At 40.4% G+C, this 24,725-nt stretch overlaps 1 protein-coding gene across 1 annotated transcript in view; it reads right to left on the bottom strand.

The window, feature by feature from the left end:
• The window catches only part of LOC137659845 (extracellular tyrosine-protein kinase PKDCC-like), a 173,157-nt gene extending 150,582 nt beyond the window's left edge, over positions 1-22,575 (bottom strand). The window contains exons 1-2 of the mRNA XM_068394629.1: positions 22,546-22,575; positions 21,482-21,695 (exon numbers count right to left, since the gene is read on the bottom strand). Coding sequence (XP_068250730.1) covers positions 21,482-21,695; positions 22,546-22,575 — 244 coding nt within the window. The remainder of the gene's footprint in view (positions 1-21,481; positions 21,696-22,545) is intronic.
• Positions 22,576-24,725: the final 2,150 nt, after the last annotated feature.

The raw sequence follows: 24,725 nt of genomic DNA, 5'->3' as shown, positions 1-24,725 counted from the left end.
AACAGTCCACTGTTCATGCAGCACTAGGCGATGGGTCCAATGATACCACCCGCCGCCACCACAAAATGCTTTATTTCATGCACCTGCCCCGCACAGTGTTTGTAGAAGACCCTGGATGATCTCCACCCAGTTAATGTGCGGAGTCTTTCAAAGTCCACATGTTGAAAGAAATTCAACGAAGATGCAACTTTCCTCGGATCGGGACCTGCGGGTGTACTGTCAGGATCCGCGCTGTGAATAAAGTAGGTGAGCTTCACCCTAAGTTGTCTAAGGGATAGGTTTGATCGGGAAGTTTTGCCTCTGAAGAGCTGTCCTGCCTTGAAGTCTAAAGTCCTTCAGTGGGCAAATTCTACAAGGACCCCACCTCTTAGTGGGTAGCTCATTCTTGGCAAGAAAGGCATGATCAGGAAAGAAGTTCAGTTCTCCTGTTTCTAGGAACTGAATATGGCCTTTGTTTCTGGATAAGGCCACAATTTCACAAACTCTAGCCCCTAAGGCTATTGCAAACAGAAGAATGACTTTCTGTGTTAGATCCTTTAGAGTACAATCCTCATTGTTTGGGTTTGAAGCATAGTGCAAGACTTTGTTCAAGGACCATGTGATGGGCTTTGGGGGGGGGGGGGGTTGCTGGCTTGAGTCTAGCACATGCTTTCGGGATCTTATTAAAGATTTCACTAGAGAGGTCTACTTCAAAGGCGTACAGAAGTGGTCTAGCCTGGGCCAACTTACACGAGGTAATCGTAGTAGAAACCAGGCCTTGTTCGTGTAGGTATATGAAGAATGCGAGACAGAAATCTACCGATATTTATGTCGGTTTCCTTGTTTTCACAAAGGAAACCCATTTCTTCCATGATGATTCGTATTGTCTCCTAGTCGAACTTGACTTGTACTCTTCGATGAAGTCAACTTTTTCCTTCAAGATTCCAAACTTTTTGTTCGCCGCTAGGGTGAGAAAATGCTGAGATGTAGGTTGTTGGTTCTCGAGGATGAAGGGTATACAGTCGACTTCTGGACCAGTTAAGATAATACTGGATCCGGCAGAGGAAACAGCTTCAGTTTCAACTCTAGAACTAGTGGGAACCAATTGCTTTTGGGCCACTTGGGGCCCACTATTGCTGCTGTCCCTCTGAAGAATCTTAGCTTGTCAAGGACTCTTAGCAGGAGATTGGTTGGTGGAAACAGGTAAATGCAATTCCACCTGTTCCAGTCAATGACCATGGTGTCCATCGCCTCTGCTTGAGGGTCCACATAAGGGGCTACGTAATGAGGTACATTTTTGTTGTCACTCTTTGCGAAGATGTTGATCTGCAATTCCGGGACTTTTTCCGAGATGAATGAGTCTGCGTCTAGTGACCATTCTGTCTAATGTGGATTGCTCTGCGAGGGGATAGTTTCTTCAACGTTAGGAAAACTGCCAAAGCTTCCAAAATGTTGATATGAAAGGTTTTGAATTGGTGCGACCAATTCCCTTGCACTTTTCTCTCGTGAGAATGGCCTCCCCATCCTTCCAAGGAGGCGTCTGTGTGTATCTCCACTGATGATTGTGGTGGTTGCTGGGGAATTGTCCGTGCTAGGCTCTTGGCTGTTGACCACGGCCTTAACTGCGTGCGCAACAGGGTCGGGGTCAACCTTAGTTGACTTCTTCGAGCGTTCGATGCGTATCTTCTCCAGACTCCTGACGCATCTTTTAGACGTGCTTTTAGCACCGGGTCTGTCACTGCTGCGAACTGGAGAGAGCCCAATACTCTTTCCTGTTTGCGTCTTGAAATTCTCGTGATGGATTAGTCTCCTGACAGATCCCGCTATCTCTCTCCTCTTCTTGGATGGAATGGAGAGGTGGTGTGACTTTAAGTCCCATTGGACTCCTAGCCATTGGAACTTCTGAGCTGGAGAAACTCAAGACTTCTTGCAATTGATGTTGAAGCCCAGGTGTTCCAGAAACTAGATCACCTAGTTGGCTGCATGCAGACAAGTAGTCTTGGCTGCTGCCCATACCAACCAATCGTCTAGATATGCTACCACTTGAACTCCTTCGGAGTGTAGCTGCTGGACGATTGTGTCTGCTAGCTTCATGAATATCCTTGGGGCTGTGTTCAGTCCGAAGAGCATTGCTCTGAAGACAAACTTCTTCTTCTGTAAGAGGAGAAAGGGCGACTCACTGGAAGATGCCAGTAAGCATCTGCTAGGTCTACTGAGACTGTGTATGCCCCTTTTTGGTAGAAGGGTCCTTATGTGTTGCAAAGAAAGCATCCGGAACTTGTTGTTCTCGATGAACTTGTTGAGTGGAGAGAAGTCTAGAATAACTCTGAGTTTGTCTGAGTCTTTCTTGGGAACACAAAACAGCCTTCCCTGGAATTTGATGGACTTCGCTTTCCTTATTACCTTCTTGTTCAAGAGTTCTGAGGTATATTCTTCTAACAAAGGGGTGGAGTGTTGGAAGAATTCTGGAAAATGGGGTGGAGTTCCGTTTCATTTCCACCCAAGTCCATTCGTGATTGAGCTGTGGGCCCAGGGATCGAAGGTCCAACGATCCAGAAAGTGATACAGTCTGCCTCCTACCTGGAGCCCCTCATTGTTTGAGGGGTCCTGTGGATTTGTTGACGCGACCACGTCCTCCTTGGCCCCGAGAGGAGTTACTTCCGGAAGAACTTCTCTCTGGGCATTTTTCCTTTCTGATTAGGACAAAAGGAAGTCGACTGCCTCTCACAGTTAGGGTTAAACACTGGCGACTGGGCTACCAGTTTTTGAGGGACCAACTGGAAGGTGGTCTGAGGCATCATGGTCATAGTTACGGCAGGAAGTTGTGCATGTCTGCGTGGTCTCCTTGCCTTTTTATTCTTAGGCTGGGGACCTCCGTCTGAGAAAGATTTCCTCTTTGAGCTCATGCCCCACTTTTGGAGAAGGTTCCTGTTCTCTGTGGCTGCTCTGGCTATGATCTCTTGGACCAGTTCCTGTAGGAAAAGGTTTTTATCCCAGATACTCGAGGTAATCAGCTTCCTTGGTTCGTGTCTTATGGTCGCTGAGGCCAAACGAACTCTCTGCAGGCTCTCCTTGCTCTGAGGAAAGAATATAAGTCTTTCACAAGGGTACCCATGTGAGACTTAGCCAGGAAGATGAACATTTCTGGGGCGTTATGTAGACCTCCACTCATTTCCAGGAAGTTCTGATGAGAAAGGGAGCCCGCAAGACTCTCCTTCGTCTCCTGTTCCCTCTTCAGAAGATGGTCTGGTAACTTTGGATGGTTCTCATTGAACTGCTGGCCTGCTATCTCTGGATCCAACTTAGAAATGGAGATGGTTAGGTGGACATCCTTCCACTTCTCCTCGCAGGTAAGCAGTGCTAGAGAGAATGGTTTGCATCCCTCTAGTCCTCTAGGGTTGGGCAGGGTTTGCTCTCGTCGACTGCCTTGACGGCAAAGTCTAGTGCTTTCTCCGCAAAGGGGAAAGAGATGGAGGAAGGAGCAAGAAAGGTGGGATGTCTCTTGCTCAGTGCTGAGACTTTGGAGTTGGTGTACCCGGCTCCTTTCACTGTTTTCATGAGGATGGCTTGCGCCTTGTCATGCTCGAAGACAATGACCTCTTTGGGTACCGTTTCCTCACGAGCTGCATGTTCATCCTGCAGTCTCACGTAACAGTCTGGGTAAGCTGAAAAGTTAGGCCAGAACTCAATGTCTTCAATTAGTTTGGCCCCCAACTTCTCCGAGACGAATATTTTCCCATTCATCATGAGCGTATGCTCCACATACCTCCAGGGGTTGGTTTCGGAGAAGTGAGGGAGATCCAACACTCTACGGGGCTTCTTAGTGGAGCCCTTGGTAGGTCCAGGGAGGTCCGCCCTCTCCTGCAACAGTATCTGCTGCTGCTCAATTGATTGTTTCATCGTTTCTTATTCCTTTTGGAACAATTCCATCATCTGTTGAATCGAAGTGAGGATCGCTTCGCTCGTGCCGGCATGTGCAATTGGTTGTGGAGCTGGGGTTGAAGAAATTGACGGCATAGGTTGGTATGCCGTCACAGTGAGCTGAGGGTCTTCGGTTGCTGTTGGAACGGATCCTTCTTCCTCCGCTTTTGGATGTTCCACGTCTTCTTCAGGGCCTCCTTGCAGTAGGTCCTGCTCAGTGTCCGTGGACACTTCTGACATCCTTTCTTGGTGGATGTCCATGCCTTCCAGTGCCTTATTTATGTCCGCGTCGATCTCCAGTTGTATGAGGGGAGGCTAGACCTGTTCCTGGGGCACCACAGCATTTGGTAGAGCCTTGAGGAACAGTAGGCACCTTAGGGAGTCGTTGGGTAAGTTCGGTCCCGGAGAGTTCTTCTGGAACACTCTTACCCATTTGTGAAGGGTTTCCCTCACTGTATCCCTAGTTTCTATGTTGACTGGGGGTGGGGGCTTCTCCGAAGCCGTTGGCCACCAGAGTCGAGCAGGTGCGAGCAGGTGGGGCAGCCCTTCGGCTACCAATAGTTGAGGACTCTCAGCACGATACAGCAGGGGGCATGAGTCCTGCACTTTGTGTGGCCACAAAAGTCTTTGCCTTGTGGTTTCAGAACAATGCTGCACACTTCTCCATCGGCTCCTCCTGTAAAGGAAAGACGGCCCAATGAGTATTCATGTTTTTTATATCAGTGATATAAAAGCATATATTTTTATTAACAATAGTAATCACTATTGTTTATAATAGCTTAGGATAGTAAGCTTGAAAGGAAGTAGAAAAGACACATATCTGTGTTTCCTTCCCCAGGCCATTGCCGAGGCCTCCGTCAGTAATAATAGGGGAAATAAAAGGTAGAAAAAACTCTAGGAACTAGAGTTAGAGTTAGTAAGTGTCTCTACTAACCTTATCTACCTGTAGTATATTAAAACTGATAGGTGATTTTTTAGGGTCCTGATGATCGAAAAAACCATCTGGGTGTTCAGGGAGTACTCAGCCTCAACATAATATCGTGGTCACAACAACTGACTGCGATAGGAAACATAGATTATGTTAGAAAACATGTGTACTACTGTAGAGTTGTATACTGTAGTTTAGCCGTCAGCACTGCCGGTGTTAGGTTAGTACCTGGCGGTACTAACTGATAGAGGGAGAAAAAGCATTAAAGAAGGAGTTTCCTATTATTATGATTAAACATAACAGTTGGAACTGTAGGAGGACTATCAGGCTGCCTACTATCTCCTTGCCAGAATGAAAGTTCCAATGGAAGGGGGAAGAATCTGTCAGATTCTGGCTTCCACCCATCCACAAGAGGCCTGTCGCCGGCTATGACGCTGGCGGCAATAAATGTGGATGGCAGCTCAAGGGAGGGCTGAGGACTTCCCAAAGTATATTAGGTTTCCCACCAGCAGCCGTCAGGAGACGTCTCAATCTTCCTCCCAATAATATTCACTTCCTGTGAAGGAAGGAAGTAAGGGGGAAGGTGGCAGAGACGGCTAAACTAACTGCTACCGGCAGGGTACCAGCTGGTACCGAAGTCACCCTAGCAAGCCGGGATGACTGTCAGAATACCGGTGAAGGAGTTTTGTGACGGCAATGACGTCACTAAAGGAGAGAAGAGGAAGGGTAAAGGGTCTTATAGTTCACTGGAATGAGAGGTGGCGGCAGGTATGCCGCCTACCTTCAACAGTGAACTGAGGAAGCATGGCTTCCTGTGCTGACGACATCGTCGGCGGCAGAGGATGCATGGTTCCTTTGCTAACAACATCGTCGGCGGCAAGACAAGGGCACCCTGAGTTAGTCACAATCTAAATCAAAGCCGGAGGCAGCAAGAACTTTGTTCTACTCGACGGCTTTGAAGAAAGACAGTGGTTGCTGCCTGTACCGGCGGCGGCACTCAGGGAGGGAGGAAGGGTTTAGACTCTTCTCTCAGAGAGAGAATGAATATCGTAACTTATCTATAGATTCTAGAGAATATAAATTCTCATCCGAATCGAGAAGAAACGATATGGTGAGGCTAAACGTGGGGAATTACTTTACTAACGTATATATGAGCGAGAGTAGCCTAGCTCTGGTAGGATACCCGGCCAAGGTAGTTGGTAACGCCGGGGTTCCCGCCCATACGATGAGTAAAGTCACATAATAAAAAGAGGAATAATATTCATGTATGCAAAATCACCACTTGTATAATTTGCTTAAATAGCTAACATTATAGCTTAAAACTGACTAAATAAATGCAATTGTAACAGGCAATTGCAGTCGTAAAATGGCTGCCTCCGGTTCTCGGCAACGCTCACTTAAACACACTCAAATTATTGAAATTTAACTGTGAAAAGGGAGACTAAAATTATCCACAGGAAAGAAGTAATACTCGACTTTCCAGAAGATGAAGATGCTGGAGATTGCATGATGATTATTCCAAATAACTTGTAACAAAACACCAGGTTAACGGGAGCACAACTCGCTTAGATAGCTACAAGAAAAGGGATAGCGTCGCGGTAGTTGTAGGGATGGAGGTCCACCAGCTACCTAGAACGGCACCCCTTCTTTTGCCACTCTTCCCCCTTATATCAAAGAGTTAAATCTATTCGGGGTGAAGATTGCTATATGTCGTATCTAGTATACGTCCCCTGATTTTATGCGATATCCTTTACTGGATACTAGCGCCAGGAGTTAGAATCATGGAGACCTTCAGTTTAATTCTCTGGGAGTATCACTGTAGCAAATATCCCTTAGAAAGCTACCTAAAGGAACCTTCTATCAGGACGACATGGCCTGAGCCCAAAAAACCTATTGTATCAGCAGGAGTTTGGCAGATTTTAATTTTAACTGCTAATCAGCAGATTTGGCCAATTTTAATTTTAACTGACTTGCAGGCGAAGCTGTAAAGGGTTTGCCATCAGTCGTTAAAGAAATCTCAGTAAATAAAACCATACTCTCCCTTGTTTTAACAGGGAATCCTGCAATTATTTTACCCTTGGAAAAAGTTTGCATTTGCCAGGAACAAATGCTTTATCAGGTATATAGTCAACGACAACAGGGGCATCAGTGAACATGGGAGCCGATAAAATTACAACCCAGAGTTGCCAGGTTTCATAACTAAGAAAAGACCAACTTTAATCAACTGCAGCTTTAAGAAGTTAAAAAAGGCCAAAGGTATAGCCTTTAAGGCCAACCTTTTATGATATTGCTAAAGGCTAACCGATTTCAAAAAAAAAACGGCCAAATTTGATGTCTTTAGCTAAAAAAGGCCAACCTGGCAACCCTGTTACAAACTCAATTACATTCATGTGTTCATCAACAATTGTATCATTCAAATGACATTTTTGAAGCTCGTCCGCCATATTTAAAGGGCGTCTTAACAAATTTAAGTCAAGCTTACCTGACAATACGAGATGGCCAAAATTCCCCTTTCTTACCAAGTAATGTGTCGTCATCGCTATCAGACTGTCTATCAGTCCATCGGGTGTCTCTCGGGATCGCCGAAATAGCGGGAGTGCTAAGGTCAACCGCTCACACGGCGAAATCCGAGAAAACCCCGACAGGCTGTGAATCCAAGATTCCCAAAATGGCAGCCAGGATTCACACTACGGCAAGGAGAACCTTGAGAGCAAGATTTTCCCCTGCATGTCGAGCAGAGCGTGTGCGAGTCTACAGGTGACGAAAGCCACCCACTGCAACGCCCTCCAGGGCCTGCACAACATCGCATTTTAAAGAGTAACTTTCTTCATAACAATGACCAATCACTAGTACACAAACACAAGAGAAGGCAAAGGGCTGCAGCGTAGAATGGGGAGTGAATGGGGAAAGTGGATTGGTGAGGAGGGGAGGTAAGCTCCACCCCATACCGCAAGCCAACCAATCAGCATAACTGCCTGGTTTTCTTTCTCTTCAGCTGTTTCAGCTGAGCTGAAGCAAATTCCTATATTAAATGATTACGGGTTTGTATATCACGTCGGAACAAATATATATATACAGTATATATATATATATATATATATATATATATATATATATATATATATATAGATACAAATATTTAAATACATATATAAATATATACGGGATTTTGATGAAGGCAAAATCTATTTTTGGGTGAGATAGCCATGTCGTCCTGATGGAAGGGATATTAAGTTATGAAGGCAGATGTTTTTGTTATCAGTGACTGCCTTTTTATACATATATTTGTTGATGAGTATAAACCTCAAATTGGCATAAAGAAGGGATTTTATGTTATGAAGGCAGATGTTTTATTATCAGTGACTGCCTTTTTATACAGATATCTGTTGATGAAAACAAACCTCAAATTGAACTGAAGACTTTACTTCAACAACTTGTGAGGTATCTTCATGCTAGTCAGCTTTGGAGTTCTCTTTTGCGAAAGGTTCTCCTTAGATTCAACTATTATAATTTTCTAAGTATTTTCATCACTTTATTCAGATTTCTTTTTTAAAACTTGGATTGGATTGTGCATCTTACAGGGGGATTCTGTTATGATCCCGCTTTTCAGTTTATGGTTTAAAGAATAGCCTTCTAATTTTACTTTTGGTTGATCCATTTATCGAAGCGTCGATAGTTTTTGCAGGGTAGGTAACTCAGTTACTTTCCTTTTAGCCTTTTCCCTGCAGAGAAGGAAGGCTATTTATTTTGATGAGCATTTTGTTCCCTCTTTTAACTGATCAATATTTAAATGATGTACACAAATACACACACCGCACTGTTGTACGGTGTTCTTTTGTGTTGGGAAAAACCTAAACCTGAAAGAAAGGAAAGGAAGAGAAAATTTGAGAGAAAAAAATAAGCACTGCTGTAATACGAGAAAAATCAAATGAGTTTAGCTTTACAAAATAAGTACTCCCAGCTACATGATGGAAAGGAAGCAAGTAAAGAATAAATGAAGTGATATAACAAAACGTGTATTGCAAACAGCACATGAGATATATGAATTGATTGATCTAGGGTTTTCTGGCATCCTGATCTCTATAGTCACTATATGCCACTATCATTTATTTTGTATAAAAATTAAAAGAATATTCAATTAAAACAGTAAAAGTTGAATGTCATTATAGAAGTTAAATAGTTTTCAGAAGTCGTACTTCTGAAAATAATCTAAAAAGGCTGCTCGCATAGTAGGATACATCATGTCCAAGAATCTTGGCAAGGATGAACCTGCCATCCTCACCTCGAGCCTCAAACAGATATCTATTTCTTTAGTTATTATAAATCGGGCAATCGGTCAACAAATGCCTCATTGTTAAAGGAACTAAACAGTCCTAGAAATACGGTTGCTGTTGGCCCTTCAGCAGAAACTCGTGTCAACCGAGTGTGATCAATACGGAGACGACCCATTTTCGAGGCATCATATTATACCTCCAAGGTGATATGACATTTGTCACTTCTTTCATTTTATTGCAATTTAGACTATCCCAGTGCTGTTGCCATTTACTACAAAACAATTTCTTGATGTAAGGTAGGAAATCATTACAGGGAATGGGATACCTTCTTGGTAGCAACTCGGATGTCGCATTCTTCACCAGTAAATCTGCATACTCCTTACCAGACGCACCTACATGTGCTGGAGCCAAGCAAAACCGAACTGTTATACCTCTCCAATCAATAATAAAAAGCCATTCTAAAATCTTTAAAACTAGAGGGTTACTAGAATTAAAAACTTCTAAAGCTTGAAGAACAGTCCTTGCATCACTAAAAATTGTAAAATTACCCCCCCCCCCCCTTTCCAAACCTATTTTCTCAATAGCGGTTAGTATGCCAAACAGTCGGCAGTAAATATAGAAGCTGTTAGAAGAAGTGCACCTCTACAATTTAAATCATTACTATGTACTCCAAATCCAATGCCAGTATCAGATTTGGAGCCAACAATATATATAAAAGTCGATCCCCTATGTTCTGCAACATGTTCCATAAAAAGAGACCTGGATTCTAAGTCAGTCATATTCTTCTTAACTCCAATAAAGTATTTACAAAAAGATATGTCAGGTAATTTCCATTGAGGCGTTGATGATACCTTGAATGGAAGCACCTTAATTCTAATTATATCAACAGTGTTTAATAATTGTTTCACCCGAAAGCCATACAGTTGAGATGATTTTGGATGCAACTCAAAGTATGTTGAGTGCCTTACAAGGCTTGCAGTCTGAAAGGCTAAAGAATTAGGGAGTCTTTGCAATCTAAACCAATACCGGATAATAGAAGACATTCAGTAAAGGTCTAGAGGCACCTCTCCACCATCAACAAGGAAAATTGTGATAGGTGAGGTTCTAAATGCTCCTGTGGACAATCTAATACCAGCATGATGTATACAACCTAAAATTTTAACCGGTTTGGGGTGGCCGAGGAGTATATTTCACATCCATAAGTAATTTTTGAAAAAATCAAGGCCTTGTATAATTTTAAAATAGTATTGCGGTCTGCCCCCCATGATGTATGAGACAATACTTTTAAAAGATTCAGAGCCTCAAGACATTTAGCTTTTAACACTTTTAAGTGAGAAACCCATGTAAGCCTACAATCAAATATCAAACCTAAAAATTTAGCTTCACTTGCACATGGTATCCGTTGACCTTTGATATGTATATCTGGGTCTAGATACACTCCCAAGATACAACAGAAATGGACAATTGTAGTCTTACTTGTCGAGAACTTAAATCCATTCATATCAGCCCACTGGATAATTTTGTCAATAGAGAGTTGTATTTTTCTCTCAACCATTGCCATTCTAGGTCCAGCAAGTGATATGGAGAGATCATCCACAAATAATTAGCGAGAACATCCTGGGGAATGACTGAGGATATCCCACTAATTGCTAGTGTGAAAAGGATTACACTCAGCACACTACCCTGAGGAACTCCTTCCTGGCATTTACTCTCTGACAGAGTTTCCCCCACTCTCACTTGAAAAACTCTATGTGAAAGAAATGACTGAATAAATAGTGGTAGCTCTCTTCTTAATCCAAACTCATGAATTCTTTTAAGTATACAATATCTCCATGTAGTATCATATGCCTTTTCAAGGTGAAAAAAAACTGTCACATGGTGCTGTTTGGAAGCAAAAGCTACACAAATAGAGGACTCCAGTCGTATCAACACATCAGTCGTTGAGTGCATTTTTCTGAATCCACATTGAATTGGTGAAAAAATACCCTTCTTTTCAAGGTACCATATCAGTCTTACATTGACCATCTTCTCCATGATTTTACATAAACAAGATGTCAATGCAATTGGCCTATAATTTGCTGCTAAAAACCTGTCCTTACCGGGTTTTAAAAAGGCTGAAATAATGGCTAGTTCCCAAACACTTGGATAACTATGATCATGCCATATTCTATTAATAATGCTTAAAATAAATAACTTTGTATTAAAAGGTACGTGTCTAATCATTGCATACGGAATTCCATCAGGTCCAGGGGCTGTATCGTTACACGTAGCAAGTGCTGAATCAAATTCTCTTTCAGTAAAAGGAGAATTATATGACTCTTCCTTTCTTCCTGCAAAACTTAAAACCTTCTTCATTTCTTCAATGCTCCTATACTGGTGACCAGGAGCTGCTTCACAATTGCATGATATATTTGAAAAATGATCAGCCAAGGCATTGCTAATTTTGGTTGCTCCAGTGATATACAAACCATTTACCCTTAACACTGGTGGTGGATTTGGGGTGAATTTGCCTGCTATCTTTTTCACTTTCCTCTACACAGATGATGTTGGTGTTCTACTGTTAATGGAGGAAACAAATGACACCCAAGAATGGCATCTAGCTTCTTTCATGGCACGACGGAACTGTGCTCTACATTTCTTGTATACGACTAAATTCTCCTCAGTACGGCGCCTGTGCAATCCAGTTACAGACTTTCTTGTGGTTCTGTGCAGGGCAGTTAGTTCTGATGACCACTATGGAACAGGTCATCGTTTGAATATCCCTCTTGCTTTAGGAATGGAATTGACTCCTGCTGTGTGACGAGTTCCATTAAGTAAGTCTATGGCATCATCAACACTTTCAAACTGTTCTACATTTCTTTCAATTTCACTTAGCTCCCGAAATCTATCCCAGTCCGCCTTATCAAGATTCCATTGTGGCAATCTCTGTAAAGGTGGACCATTGTTGGTGCATGATCACTAGTATGCCAATCATCTAATGTTCTCCACTTAAAATCGAGAAGACAGTTAGAGCTTGCAACTGATAGGTCAATGCAGGAAAGGGTACCTGTCTGAACATGAAAGTGTGTAGGCTCTCCTGTATTAAGGAGTCCTACATCTTCATTCTCCAAAACTGATGAGATAATATTACCCCTTGCGTTTGCCAAAACATCACCCCACAAAAGGATGTCTACTATTAAGATCTAGTAAAAGAAAAGGTTGTGGGAGTTGTTTAATCACCTCTATCATATTATCATATGAGATGTTATCACTTGGAGGCAAGTAAAAAGAACACATTGTGTATTTTCTCCCTACATCAATCTGTACAACCACTGTCTGCAGAGGGGTACAGATAGACAAAGATATTTGGGGAACATCTCGACGAACGTACATAAAATTTCCCCCATGGTTCCCAGCTCGTTGATAATATGGTGTCCTATAGCTAACATACTCGCGAGGACAAGGAGTGTTAGTATAGAGCTTGCTCTCCTGTAGACATACAGTTATAGGGAGTACTTACGTATGAGGAGCTTAAGTTCTTCATATATCACCCTTAAACCCTAGCAATTCCATTGCAAAATGGAGGAAAAAACTATGGTTTATATTTTGGAAGACACCTTGGATGAAGTCTTCCCATTGGCAATATTTGATCTAACAATTCCTCGGTGGTATCTCTGGAGAGGATCTTGATATATTGGGTTTTGTGTTCGTCTTTTTCTTTTGTGTCCCTTTGATCTAATTATTGAGGAGGATGGTGGACCTCAACTTGAATTTCTGATTTATTCAATTTACCTTCCAGTTGATCAGAAACATCAGCAGACAAGACATCATATTTATTTGAAGTCGTGATTTTAATGTTTCTTATGGTAAAAGGCATGAGAGATGGAAGTCTCTCTCTTTTTCGATTAAAGGGTTGTGAGCTGTCAGGTTTAGGCACCTTACCCACTACAGGTTCACCAGGTAAATTTGTTTCAAATGGAACTTCCATCAGATCCGGCAAGGACATGGCCTGAGAGAGGTTTGTACTATTGTTTAGAGTCAGAGTAGATGGTTTCTGAATACCTTTCAGATCTTTAAGTATCTGTTTTTATTTTTCTACAATTTCTGGATATAGATTTTTAATGGGACTTTCAACTTCTTTAACTACTTTCATATGTTTCTTTATCTTAGAAGTGGGAATATAATATTCTTCTGTGTGCTTTGGCAAGTTTTACTTCAAAATCATTGAAAAAGGTTCCCCTGGTGTTATCTGTTTTTCAAGAGCTCTTTTACGAGCCGCTCTAAAAGTAACCCTTTCCTTGGTCCTAATAGCCTGAATTTCTTTTTCAAAAATAAACTTAACACAGCTTTTAGAAGCAGCTGGGCGTGCTTCCCCACAATGTATGCAATTTGGATTTTCTATGCATACTCCGTGATTATTTTTCCACGGTTGGCACAAACAGCTGGCTTATTATTTAGTCTTTCTTTGCATTTCTGGCTTAAATGGCCATACATTTGGCAATGATAACATCGCAATGGTGAAGGGATATATGGTTTCACCTACAAAGATAGCCAACCAGCTTTAATAACATTTGGTAATCTGCATTAATTAAATGTTATAATCAAAGTAGCAAGAGGAATACGTTGTTCTCCAACTCTCTTTCTCATTCTGACTACTTTTATTACTCCTTGACTCCTCAGTTCATCTTCCCTTTCTTTTTCCTCTATGTCCAGCAATTCTGGAGCATATATAACACCTCTTCTCTGGTTGAAAGTGGGGTGCGAAATGCATTTGACACTATGACCAACCAATTGTGTGAGTGTTTTCAATTTTTCGCCTTGTATTGGGGATAGTGTCTCTATCAAGAGACCTCCTTTTCCCTGGGGAAGAATTTTTGGCTGCCCTCCACATACAGCAACTATTTCCCAGTTAGCTTTAAAAACATTTACACATTCATATCTTCCATTTTTAAATTCCAGAATAAAAACACTCTCATAATTCACTACTTCATAGTGACCAGGTAATACATCTACTTTTCAATATTTTTCTGTACTGTCATCATTTCTCACTCTCTCTCTCTTCTTCTCTAGTGTTTTCTTATCATTCTTCATATGACGTGAATAAGGTTCTAATGTTACGATATTAGTACTCGAGTTGGAACTGTCTGTACCAGGGTCCATGCTTGTATTTTTCAGGTCATCAGCAGAGGGGTTGGTTTTTTTTTTTTTGAAAAGGCAAGCCGGGTTATCCACCTCTTTATCGGAGAATGTCAGTCCTACTATTCCATGTGGCCCAACACGAGAAGAGGCTTCAGCGGGGACCAGTCCTCTATTAGAGAGGAGCTACCTCTCTGAGGGTAGGCATACAATGGTCAGTGGGTGTAATTAGCCCCTCCCACCGGCGACTCCAATGCCTTGTGTCACCCATTTCCCGCAAATATGGGTGACTTACAACCGGATCACTGGAGCCCAACTCTTAACAGATTTGGTCTGCACCCAATGGGGTCTGCCAGAGGGTGATGGCGTCTAAATTGGCACACGTTGAGATGGAATGCTGTCCATCCCACACTGTGCCAGATCCAAAGAAGCAGCCAAAGCATAATTAAACAAATCAAAGTCATTAAGAAGTTCAAGCTCAAAAGGAAGAGATGGGAGAAAAAAAGGAATAACCAAAAAGAAAAGAGAAAGCACTGATTGATTTAATTGGATCAACAGTTGGGCACCGAGGTAATGTGGGAAAGAAGTTCCCACTGTTCATTAGAGCCCAGCTGCTAATCCCTAAGGCCCCCATCCTCATCAAGGCTTCAGTATCTGGGGGGTGAGATATATGGAAAAGTGCCTTAACAAGATAAAGGACAACTATCAGAAAAGACCAAAAACCTAATAAAGAAAGGATTGGTTATGAGGGTAGAATCCAAGAGAGATGAAATTTAATTAGCAGAACTATCCAAAACAATAAACAAACTAGAAACCCAAGACATTCGTAAACACAATTAGACCAAAATTGAGATGGCACTAAAGAAAGGAGGAAGCAATAAATTGATGAAAAGGAGACTTGAAACAGGATGCCAATATATATTTGCTTCAAATAATAAAAATGGAAATATTATCAACAACAAAGGTGGAAAGCAAAAATTGCAAAAGATTTCTATACAATAGTTATATAAGAAATAACTTTCCCAACAAAAATAATGAAGCATTAGAGTTAGTACTAAGAGTACCAGTAAGAGAATTGATAAAATCATTAAAAGGCACGAAAAGAGGCAAAGTAGCAGGAGAAGATGGCCTAACAATTGATTTAAAAATAGGTGGAGGAGATTTTGTAGTAGTAAAACTCGCTGAAATGTCTGCAATATTGCGCTTTACCTACTACTTAAGAAAAGTTTATCATCATACTAATACAGTACACAAAAAGGGAGACACAAAAAACTGAAAAACTACCACTTAACAAGTTTACAATCAGTAATGTATAAAATATTCACAAAGATCATATTAGGTAAAGCTAACAGTAAAACAGTCTTGACCGTTATATCCCTGTTTGACGACCTCATCAAAGGCTTGAATGGGGTACGCGTAAGAGCCTTGAGAACTAAAGTTACGTCCCACTGCGGGGACCTGAAATCCCTGGGTGAGCACCACTATTCGAAGCTCCTCATGAGCATAGACCACTCCCAAAATGTGGAGAGATCTATACCCTTCAGTTGGAAGACCATGCTCAAGGCAGAGCGGTAGCCTTTGATAGCCACGACTGAAAGGAACCTCTCTTGGCAAAGGAAGACTAGGAAATCTGTAATCGGAGTAAAGTTGCTCCAGCCGGAGAAACATCTCTTCTATGACATCAATCTCAGATGGCCCACTTAGGCTAGTACATAGCTGTGGAGGACTTTAGGAGGTATCCAGACATCTATGAAGTGTCATATGAAAAGCTTTTCGCACAGAGATGCTGGATAGTCTTCACCCCTAAAGAGCCAAGGACTCCTTGGCATGGTGGCATCTCTGTAGAGAAGTGTGGGCCACCGGGGTAGTTCCCTCAGGACCTCAACCAGCAGAGCAAACAGATTGGGATACCATTCAGCACTGAGGCCATCTGGGAAAAACCAGACTTATCCTGAGTCCTAGCATAATCTACACTATATTGATTGCCAAGAGAGTTGATTGTCAGCCATACGATGTTAAGGCATACACGTCCAGGTGATCCCATGGGTTTTGGAAGGCATCCCATAGGTCAGCAATGTACATTTCTCTTCCCTGGAATATACTTTGCTGACAACTCTATGGTGTGAAATGCCACCCTGATGTGCATATGCTTTATCATCTAGCAAAGAGTGCGTGAGACTGTTCTCCTTTGCGTGTCTACATAAGAGGACTATGTGCCTTCTGCTTTTGAGTCTCTTCAACACGAGCGCACACTGACGAGTCAACTTGCAGAGGTGCAGATGCAGCGTTTTCTGGCATGTAGAACCTCACCTGCCTAGAGAGTAGGGAAGGGACCACAGGATCTTGCTTGACCTACTGGACTAGAGTGAGTTCTCAAATCTACAAATCTGATCATCCACTCCTCGATCCACGGCCAAGTCCACCAGATCCAACCATGGCAACTCTAACAAGGGCTACAATTCTTGAGGAGCACCAAAGTGCCAATCAACGACAGAAGTCCTCCATAATGAAGGTGCTAAAGTTGCCTACCCAAGGCCAATGCACTCACAAATGAAGGCAAGGACCTTTACAAAGAAACTTTCCAATTCAGGTAGTTTACCTCATTAGGTGCCAGACTGCACTCCAGATTCCTTGAGTCATACTACCCCTGAACAACCTCCTGCCTCGCCACTGGACAAGGGTGAGACCATATGTTTTGAAGAATACGACCATGAAATAACCACAAACGTAATCAGGGGATGACAAAAGCCTGGTCACACCAGTGGCAATGGAAGTAAAACTCCTGGCACTCTACCCAGCATAATCAAAACAAGTACAGTACCAGGTACTGCAGGTCGGGGCAGAGGGGTAAATACATTCCTGTGCTCCATGGTATAGAGAACAACCCCCTTCTCCCCACATTCTTGACTTACCAAAACGCACATGTGCTTGAGTACAGCCTAGAATGGAGAATGGTACCATCCACTCCACCAAAAAGTTATAACACACTAGTACAGGGAGGAGCGAGCATCCAAGTATCCATGAAGGAAGGGAGATAGAGGTCACCGAAGCACCTCCATCAATCTTGGAACAGAAAGTTTTCGGGGTGTACACTTCTGTTCTGGCCAGCTATCCCCAGCAAGCTGGGTCTAGGGTCACAGCCCTGGGGGGCCATGACATGGGGGGCTGGAAACCACTCAGTTGTCATGTAACTTCCTCAAAACAGAGGTAGTGTCACAGGGAACCCTATCCCTGTGATTACAGCTGGCTATCCTGGACTTTTTCAACCTCTTTGTCTTCTACATCTCAGAAAGAGTAAGAGTCCAAGTTAGAAGACAAAGAAGATGAAAAAGAGGAGGAGGGGGAAAAACAGTATGCATGCCTCTTCCTCTTCCTGGCCCTCTCACCTGACTGCAATATGAACAGTTGAGGTCTGAGTGACCATCGATGACACTTATAACATCGTATAGGCCCGGAATGATATTGAAATATTTAAGTGTTGAATCTTCCTTTAGTCTGGCAGATAAGGTGAGGTAAATAGTATGAAGATTGTATTATTCGTTCTTTTCAGCTTTTTAAATTTAGAAATAATGGGAGGAGTTAGCTCTCACGGGTGACTAGGGAATTAATTCCATGAAAGACTTGAAGAGTTTCTTTTAGGATTTCAGACCATTTAGATTGTTCTTTACCTTGGTTATTTTTTTTTCCATTTGTTTTGTTCATTTTTATTGTTATTCTATTCCCCCGAAGAAAAAGAAGGAATAACAATGATATATATCCACTTACCCCTGGATCCAATGGTAAATCCAAGACACAGTTGACGTCTGCTACTTTGAACAAGGAAAATTTTGTTGATGACCTGGGCAATGTGAAGGATCACTGCCAATACCTCTGTGTCCAGTGATATGACACTGAAACCAATTGTTTCCTCCTCCCGACCACAATGGGTAAAAATAAAGATATGAAAGTTTTATACTGTATTGTGCAAGTATTTCCTGCAATATGAATTATGAAATATTTAAACTTTTAATGCCTTCCAGGAAAATTTAAAGGAAGAAATTAAAACTTTTAAATGACATGCCAAATTCTAAAATCTCTTACATTTGCTGACCCTTTCAAGGTTAAAATTGCCTTCATAAAGGTTAAAAATAAGGAAGTCCCTGGCTTGTCTAGCCATGTAAAGTTACGTAACATATGCAGATGATGCTACTCTCTTTGCATCAATTCCATCCCCTGAATGTAGATCTGGGGTTGGTGAATCCCTTCATAGAGATTTAGCTAAAATTAGTGCATGGTGCAAATTATGGGGTATGAAGTTGAATCCTAACAAAACTCTAAGTATGATTGTAAGTAGGTTAAGGACGGTGGCTCCTCAACATCCGGATCTCAGTATTGATAATGTTTCTGTAAATTTGTATGACTCTTTCAAAATTCTAGGTGTGATTCTAGACAGTAAATTTAATTTTGAGAAACACATTAGGTCTGTGTCTTTTTCAATTGCACAAAAAATTGGCTTATTGAGAAAGTCTTAAGATTTTCGGTGATCAATCTATTATGAAGAAGTTTTAATTCTTTCATTCTACCTTGTTTTGAGTATTGTTCTCCTGTATGGTGTACAGCTGCTGATTCTCACCTTAATTTGTTGGACAGAAACTTACGGTCTATTAAATTTCTTATTCCTGATCTAGATATTAATCTTTGGCACTGTCGTTCAATTAGTTCATTATGCATGTTGCATAAGATTTTTCATAACTCTGACCATCCTTTACATTCAGATCTCCCTGGACAATTTTATCCTTTTTGTAATACTAGGCAGGCAGTTAATTCTAATAGCCAGGCCTTCTCCATCATGAGGCTCAATACTACACAGTATTTTAGAAGTTTTATTCCAGCTGTTACCAAGTTGTGGTATGATCTTCCAAATCGGGTAGTTGAATCAGTAGAACTTAAAAATTTCAAAGTTGGAGCAAATGTTTTTATGTTGACCAGGCTGACATGAGTCTTTTTATAGTTTATATATGACATATTTAGGTATTTGTTTACAAGATCACGCTCTCCATTTACTCCAAAATTATGCAGTCCTACAACTCTCCTCTTTTTATACAGTAATTGGGAAGTTCTTTAAATGCTGGGAGAGCAAAAAATAGCAAGATATGTTATGCTAGGGGGGAGGGGGAGGGGTTGGTTGAGGAGGTACTAAATGACCAGGAACCGACATCGTACACAGTCAGCCAAAGAGAAGTTTGTGACGTCAGCATACATTTGGTATATATTCAAAATATATACTAAATTAAAAATGGATCAGTTACTCAAAAGTGTCACTATTTTTAAACTGTATATTATATTTGGTAAATATTTTATAATAAATCTTATTGAAGTGTTTTTTTTAAAGAAACTATTTTTTGGGAGTGACTAGTTTTCCCAGACGACAATTTGCTATACTAATGCCATCTATTGACCACTGCCTAAGGATGCCTGCCAATTTCCCGCTAATGAAAACATAAGCTACAAAAATAGTCATTCTCATAAAAAAAGATTTATTCTCAAGTGTTTACCAAATGAAATATACAATCCACAAATAGTGACACTTTTGAGCAACTGATCCATTTTTAATTTAGTATATATTTTGAATATATACCAAATGTACGCTGACGTCACGAACTTCTCTTTGCTTGACTATGTTGACGATGTCGGTTCCTGGTCGTTTAGTACCTCCTCAACCAACACCTCCCCCTTCCCCCTTGTCCAACATATCTTGCTACTTTTTGCTTTCCCAACATTTAAAGAACCTCCTAATTACTGTACAAAAAGAGGAGAACTGCAGAATGAATAATTTTGGAGTAAATGGAGAGCGTGCTCTTGTAAACAAATACCCATATCTGTTTTTGACGCTGTTAATAGTTTATATAGGACATATCTGTTTTGACATTTTTACTGTTTTAGAATAATTCATTGTTAACTTGTTCTCATCATTTATCTATTTCCTTATTTCCTTTCCTCACTGGGCTGTTTTTTCCTATTGGAGCCCTTGGGCTTATAGCATCTTGCTTTTCCAACTAGGGTTGTGGCTTGGCTGGTAATAATAATAATAATTGGAAGTGATGATGGAGAAAAATGTGCTCGAAGTCATAGAGGACCAGCTTCAGGGTTCTATATTAGGCTCTTCCCAGTGGAGCAGTCAATTGGTGGCTAAAGGGCAGTCACTGACCTCTAAACTTAATAATTGCAGATAATGGGGGCACTACTGTATTCATGCAGTAATCTCTCAACTTCCATACACATGGAGTCTGGCCTTCTGATAATTAATGAACACCCTACAGAACTGTATAGCCTACCACAAAATATCCAGTACACTTTATCACTTCACGATTCACAAATGTACTATATTTCCTAAGAATCCCGTTGAGGTGCACAACAACCTCATGAAATTTTACTTTAATACTGATTCAAACAATAACAAAAGGGACCAAAGTATAGTAAAGCAGGCATCCTCTCTGTTATGAATGGAAACTGACAGAGAGTTCACTCAGATGTTGTTCAATTGGTGTCAATACACAAGCTACATGAATGATTTGAACTACAAGTCTGTATTTGATCCTGTCTCACCCAACAGAATAACACTGCCATTTCTACTACCTTACAAGTTTACTGTCTTCAAAAGAATAAAAAAAAATTATTCTGATCATGAAAATTGTGACTTTTAGTAAATATTTGATTTTAGGGAGTAAATTTTCCATATGTAGAAAATGGTAAGGGAAAATATAGTCATAGCATATCTATCAGTTAAGTATCACAGAAATCTCAACAAGCTCCAAGTGAAATATCAGGGACCATATGCAAAACTATTTGATGATAGATGATGCAATATTAAAAGAAATAGTAGACTTGAAGATTAGTCACGATGAAAAAAACAAAATGTAAATAAAGATGGCAATAATAAATATACTCTCATGAAAATGATTGTTGTTTTAAAGATTAAAGTACTTGATCAGTGAGATAAGTGACTTCCTGTAAGGGAGGGATGCAAAATTATTTACCATCACTTTCCTCTTTAGCTAGGAATTGCTTGGCATTAACTAGAAGTGCAGGCATCACTACCATAGGCTTATAATTCATATGAACACATTCTTTTATTATCAAAAAAAAAAAAAAAAAAAAAAATATCGGGTCCTTGCAATCTGTAATTTTTTCTATAAGTGTACTATAAACAGCTATAAACAGGACTATAATTTTATAATACTATTCAAATAAGGAAACACTCCATAACAGAATGCAATATACTTACAATTGACAATTGTGCTCCCTGAATTATCATCCACCATGACACATTCATCATTCCTATTACAATGAGGATCCCCTATTACTAAATCATCTACATCAGAGAGTTTCAAAATTCCATCCACAACTACAAACTGTTGTCGTCTGAAATCCTTCATAAGCAATGGGCCTAAAGGTGAAGCTGCCAAGTGCTGAAGTATTTTCCCTACATCGTAAGCCAACTGCAAATAGACAAAATTATTCTCTTAATAATTTGTTGGCTTTAACCTATGAAAGAAATGATAAAAAAAATATTTTAAAAAATAATATACTTTTGCTAAAACAACAAAATACATTTAAAAAGAGAATTTTGGAAATCCAACCTATTTATCAGATATCAACCCATCAATTTAGATGCCAAATCCTATAGTCGGAAACTCCCAAGGCACTGCAAAGAAAAGCTCTACAATCACTTGGCCAGATATCATTCTAGATCAAGCTTCGGGTACTACTAGTGTTGTAATAAAGTCCTTCCCTATGTTGTCCTGGTTTATTAAGAGGAGTACAGGGTCAGGAGGCTGGCACCTTCCTATGTAAACTAAGCAGTTTATATTAACAATTAAATTACATACTAAAAGTGTTTAAGTCAACTCCATCTGTTTATGTATGCTTGATTAATTACTTAGGTGGGAAAGTCTTCTTGATGTTTGAAATACAATTTAAACAAGGGTATTTCTGAGTATGCAGGTAAGCAAATCTGAAGATTAAAAAATAAAGGAATCAAGAGTTAAGCTGCAATCATGTACTGTAATATGGTTGTAAAATATTTATTGTAACATGAAACATGTTATAAAGAACCAAACACTCTTGTAGGAATTTCATACTATGAAAGCTATGATGCCATGAGCATTATTATCATGAGGTAAGTAGAGTATGGCTCTGACAAAATGGGTTAAACTATTATGAGCATTCATCTGATTTTAGCCTGCTTCAACCAAGGAGTCAAAGAATGGGATGTATTTACCAATCACTGAATTAAAGTATCAATAATAATCACTTTAATTCAGTGAGTGATAAATACATCCCATTTACCGTGGTGGGCGGTATATCTTCGCAATCCATATTTGACAACGGTTCTATAAGCGGAAAATCAACCTGGAGAAGTAACAAGAACTTTGAATGTGGAGGAAAATACCCTTTTAAATCTCGAACAAGTCACTGGCAGCAGGGTGACGGATTGGGTTTAAGGCGAGAGACAAGTTGTCTTTTTGGCTTCTACTCATGATGCCTGACGGATGATCTTACTGGAATTATTATGGACCGGTAAGGGCCACTTGCCTTAGTTAGATAGGCACTGCGCATAAAAAGGAACTGGCTATCCTTTGATGAATCTAGCCAATGAATCCTCTATGGATTTAGCCAATTAATGGCAAGCGAAGATAACAGAATGGCCCCTAGTCCCGGGCGTAGCGGGGTACCAAGAATCTCCCAGTTAATAAATACTAAAGAAAAATTGAAAATTGGTAATTGGGATGTTAGAACCATGAATCAGATTGGAGTAGAAAACGAATTTATGAAATATGGTTTGGATATCTTGGCTCTAAGTGAAACACATTGTAGGGGGATTGGTAAGGAAACCTAAGATCAAGGCAATATATATATCTATTCAGGAAGAACTGGTGAAGTTGAAAGGGAAGGGGTAGGAATGATGATGACACCAAGAGCGTAAAAGGCTTTAACTGAGTGGAGAGCTGCAAATAGTAGATTGCTACTTGCAAAGTTTAAATCAAGGCAGTGTAATATACATTAGGTATCATAGTTTGCTATGCCCAAACAAATATTTCCACTGAAGAAAGGAAAGATAATACTATGAAAAACTGCAGAGTGTAATAGATGAGATCCCAGAGAAAGATATGAAAATTGTGATTTATGACTTCAGTGCTAAAGTTGCAAGGCATAATCAAGGGACAGAAAGTGTGGTGGGTGTTGAGGGTCTTGGCAAAGTTGCAAAAGAAAATGGAGCACATCTTATAAGTTTCTGTTCAACAAACAATCTTGTCATTGGAGGTACTCATTTTCCAGCACAATGACATCCACAAATATACATGGACTTTACCATGGGGCAATAACAAAAATCAGATTAATCCCACAGCCATTACCAGAGAGAGGGCTCTGAGAAATGTAAGAAGCTATAGAGGTGCAGATATTGGTAGTGATCACCAACTCCTTATTGCCACACAGAAATTAAAACTGAAAGCACTCATCAGAAATGTAGGTAAAATACCTAAGGTTGATATAACTAAGCTTCTAGAAGACAAGCACAGAAAAACATTTGCAATTGAGTGTAGAAATAAATTTGTAGTCTTAGAGACTTTGAGAGATGATGAGCAGATAATTGCTGAAGAATGGTGTGATATTAAGAACATATGTCAGTCAGTTGGTAGTGAAGTCTTGGGTTATGCAGATACAAGGAGAAAGCCATGGATATCAAAGGATACATAGGCTACTATAAAAAGGAGACAAAAACAGAAATTGAATACTGAAAGTTTTCAAGAAAATAATGAAAATTACAAGATAGAACATGCTAAGTATTCCAGTATTGAGAATTAAATCAAAAGAAAAGCCAGGAATGACTGGAGAGAGTATTAGCCAGGAAAGCAGGTGACGCTTACAAAGCTATGAATTCAGGCAGTGCCTATGGTGTAAGAATTGCTCATAGAATTATTAATGAAATCTCTACGGGGAAAAGAAGATGAAGCATATACCCGTCAAAAAGATGGATGGATCTGTAATAACAACAGAAGGTGAAGAAAGGCAACGTTGGATGTAACACTTTAATGAGGTCATGAATAGGAGATATGAAGGGAATAATTAGATTGATATACCTAAAGCAGAGGAAGATCTTAATGCACCCATGAATGAATTCAGTGAGTTTGAAGTCGAAGCTATCATTAAAAAACTCAGGAGATGGAAAGCCCCTGGGTACGGTGGAATAACTCTGAGATGATACTGGTTGAAAATGAAGTAACCCCAGAATACTTTTAAGATTTTTTGTAGAATGTGGCATGAAGAAGTCAAACCTGATGAATGGGAATTACGAGTGTTGGTGAAAATGGCTAAAAAAGGAGACCTAACTGATTGCAATAATTACAGTTGTTATAATAATGTCAGTTGTTATAAAAAAAAGAGATTTTGATCAAAGTGAAAAATCTATTTTTTGGGTGAGAGGGCCATGTCATCCTGATGGAAGGGTTCCTTTAGGTAGCCTTCTA

Source organism: Palaemon carinicauda, chromosome 20 (genome assembly GCF_036898095.1).
Source record: "Palaemon carinicauda isolate YSFRI2023 chromosome 20, ASM3689809v2, whole genome shotgun sequence".
NCBI lineage: Eukaryota > Metazoa > Arthropoda > Malacostraca > Decapoda > Palaemonidae > Palaemon > Palaemon carinicauda.
The sequence above is the reverse complement of the archived record's forward strand: the minus strand, read 5'-3'. Positions and strand labels throughout refer to the sequence as shown.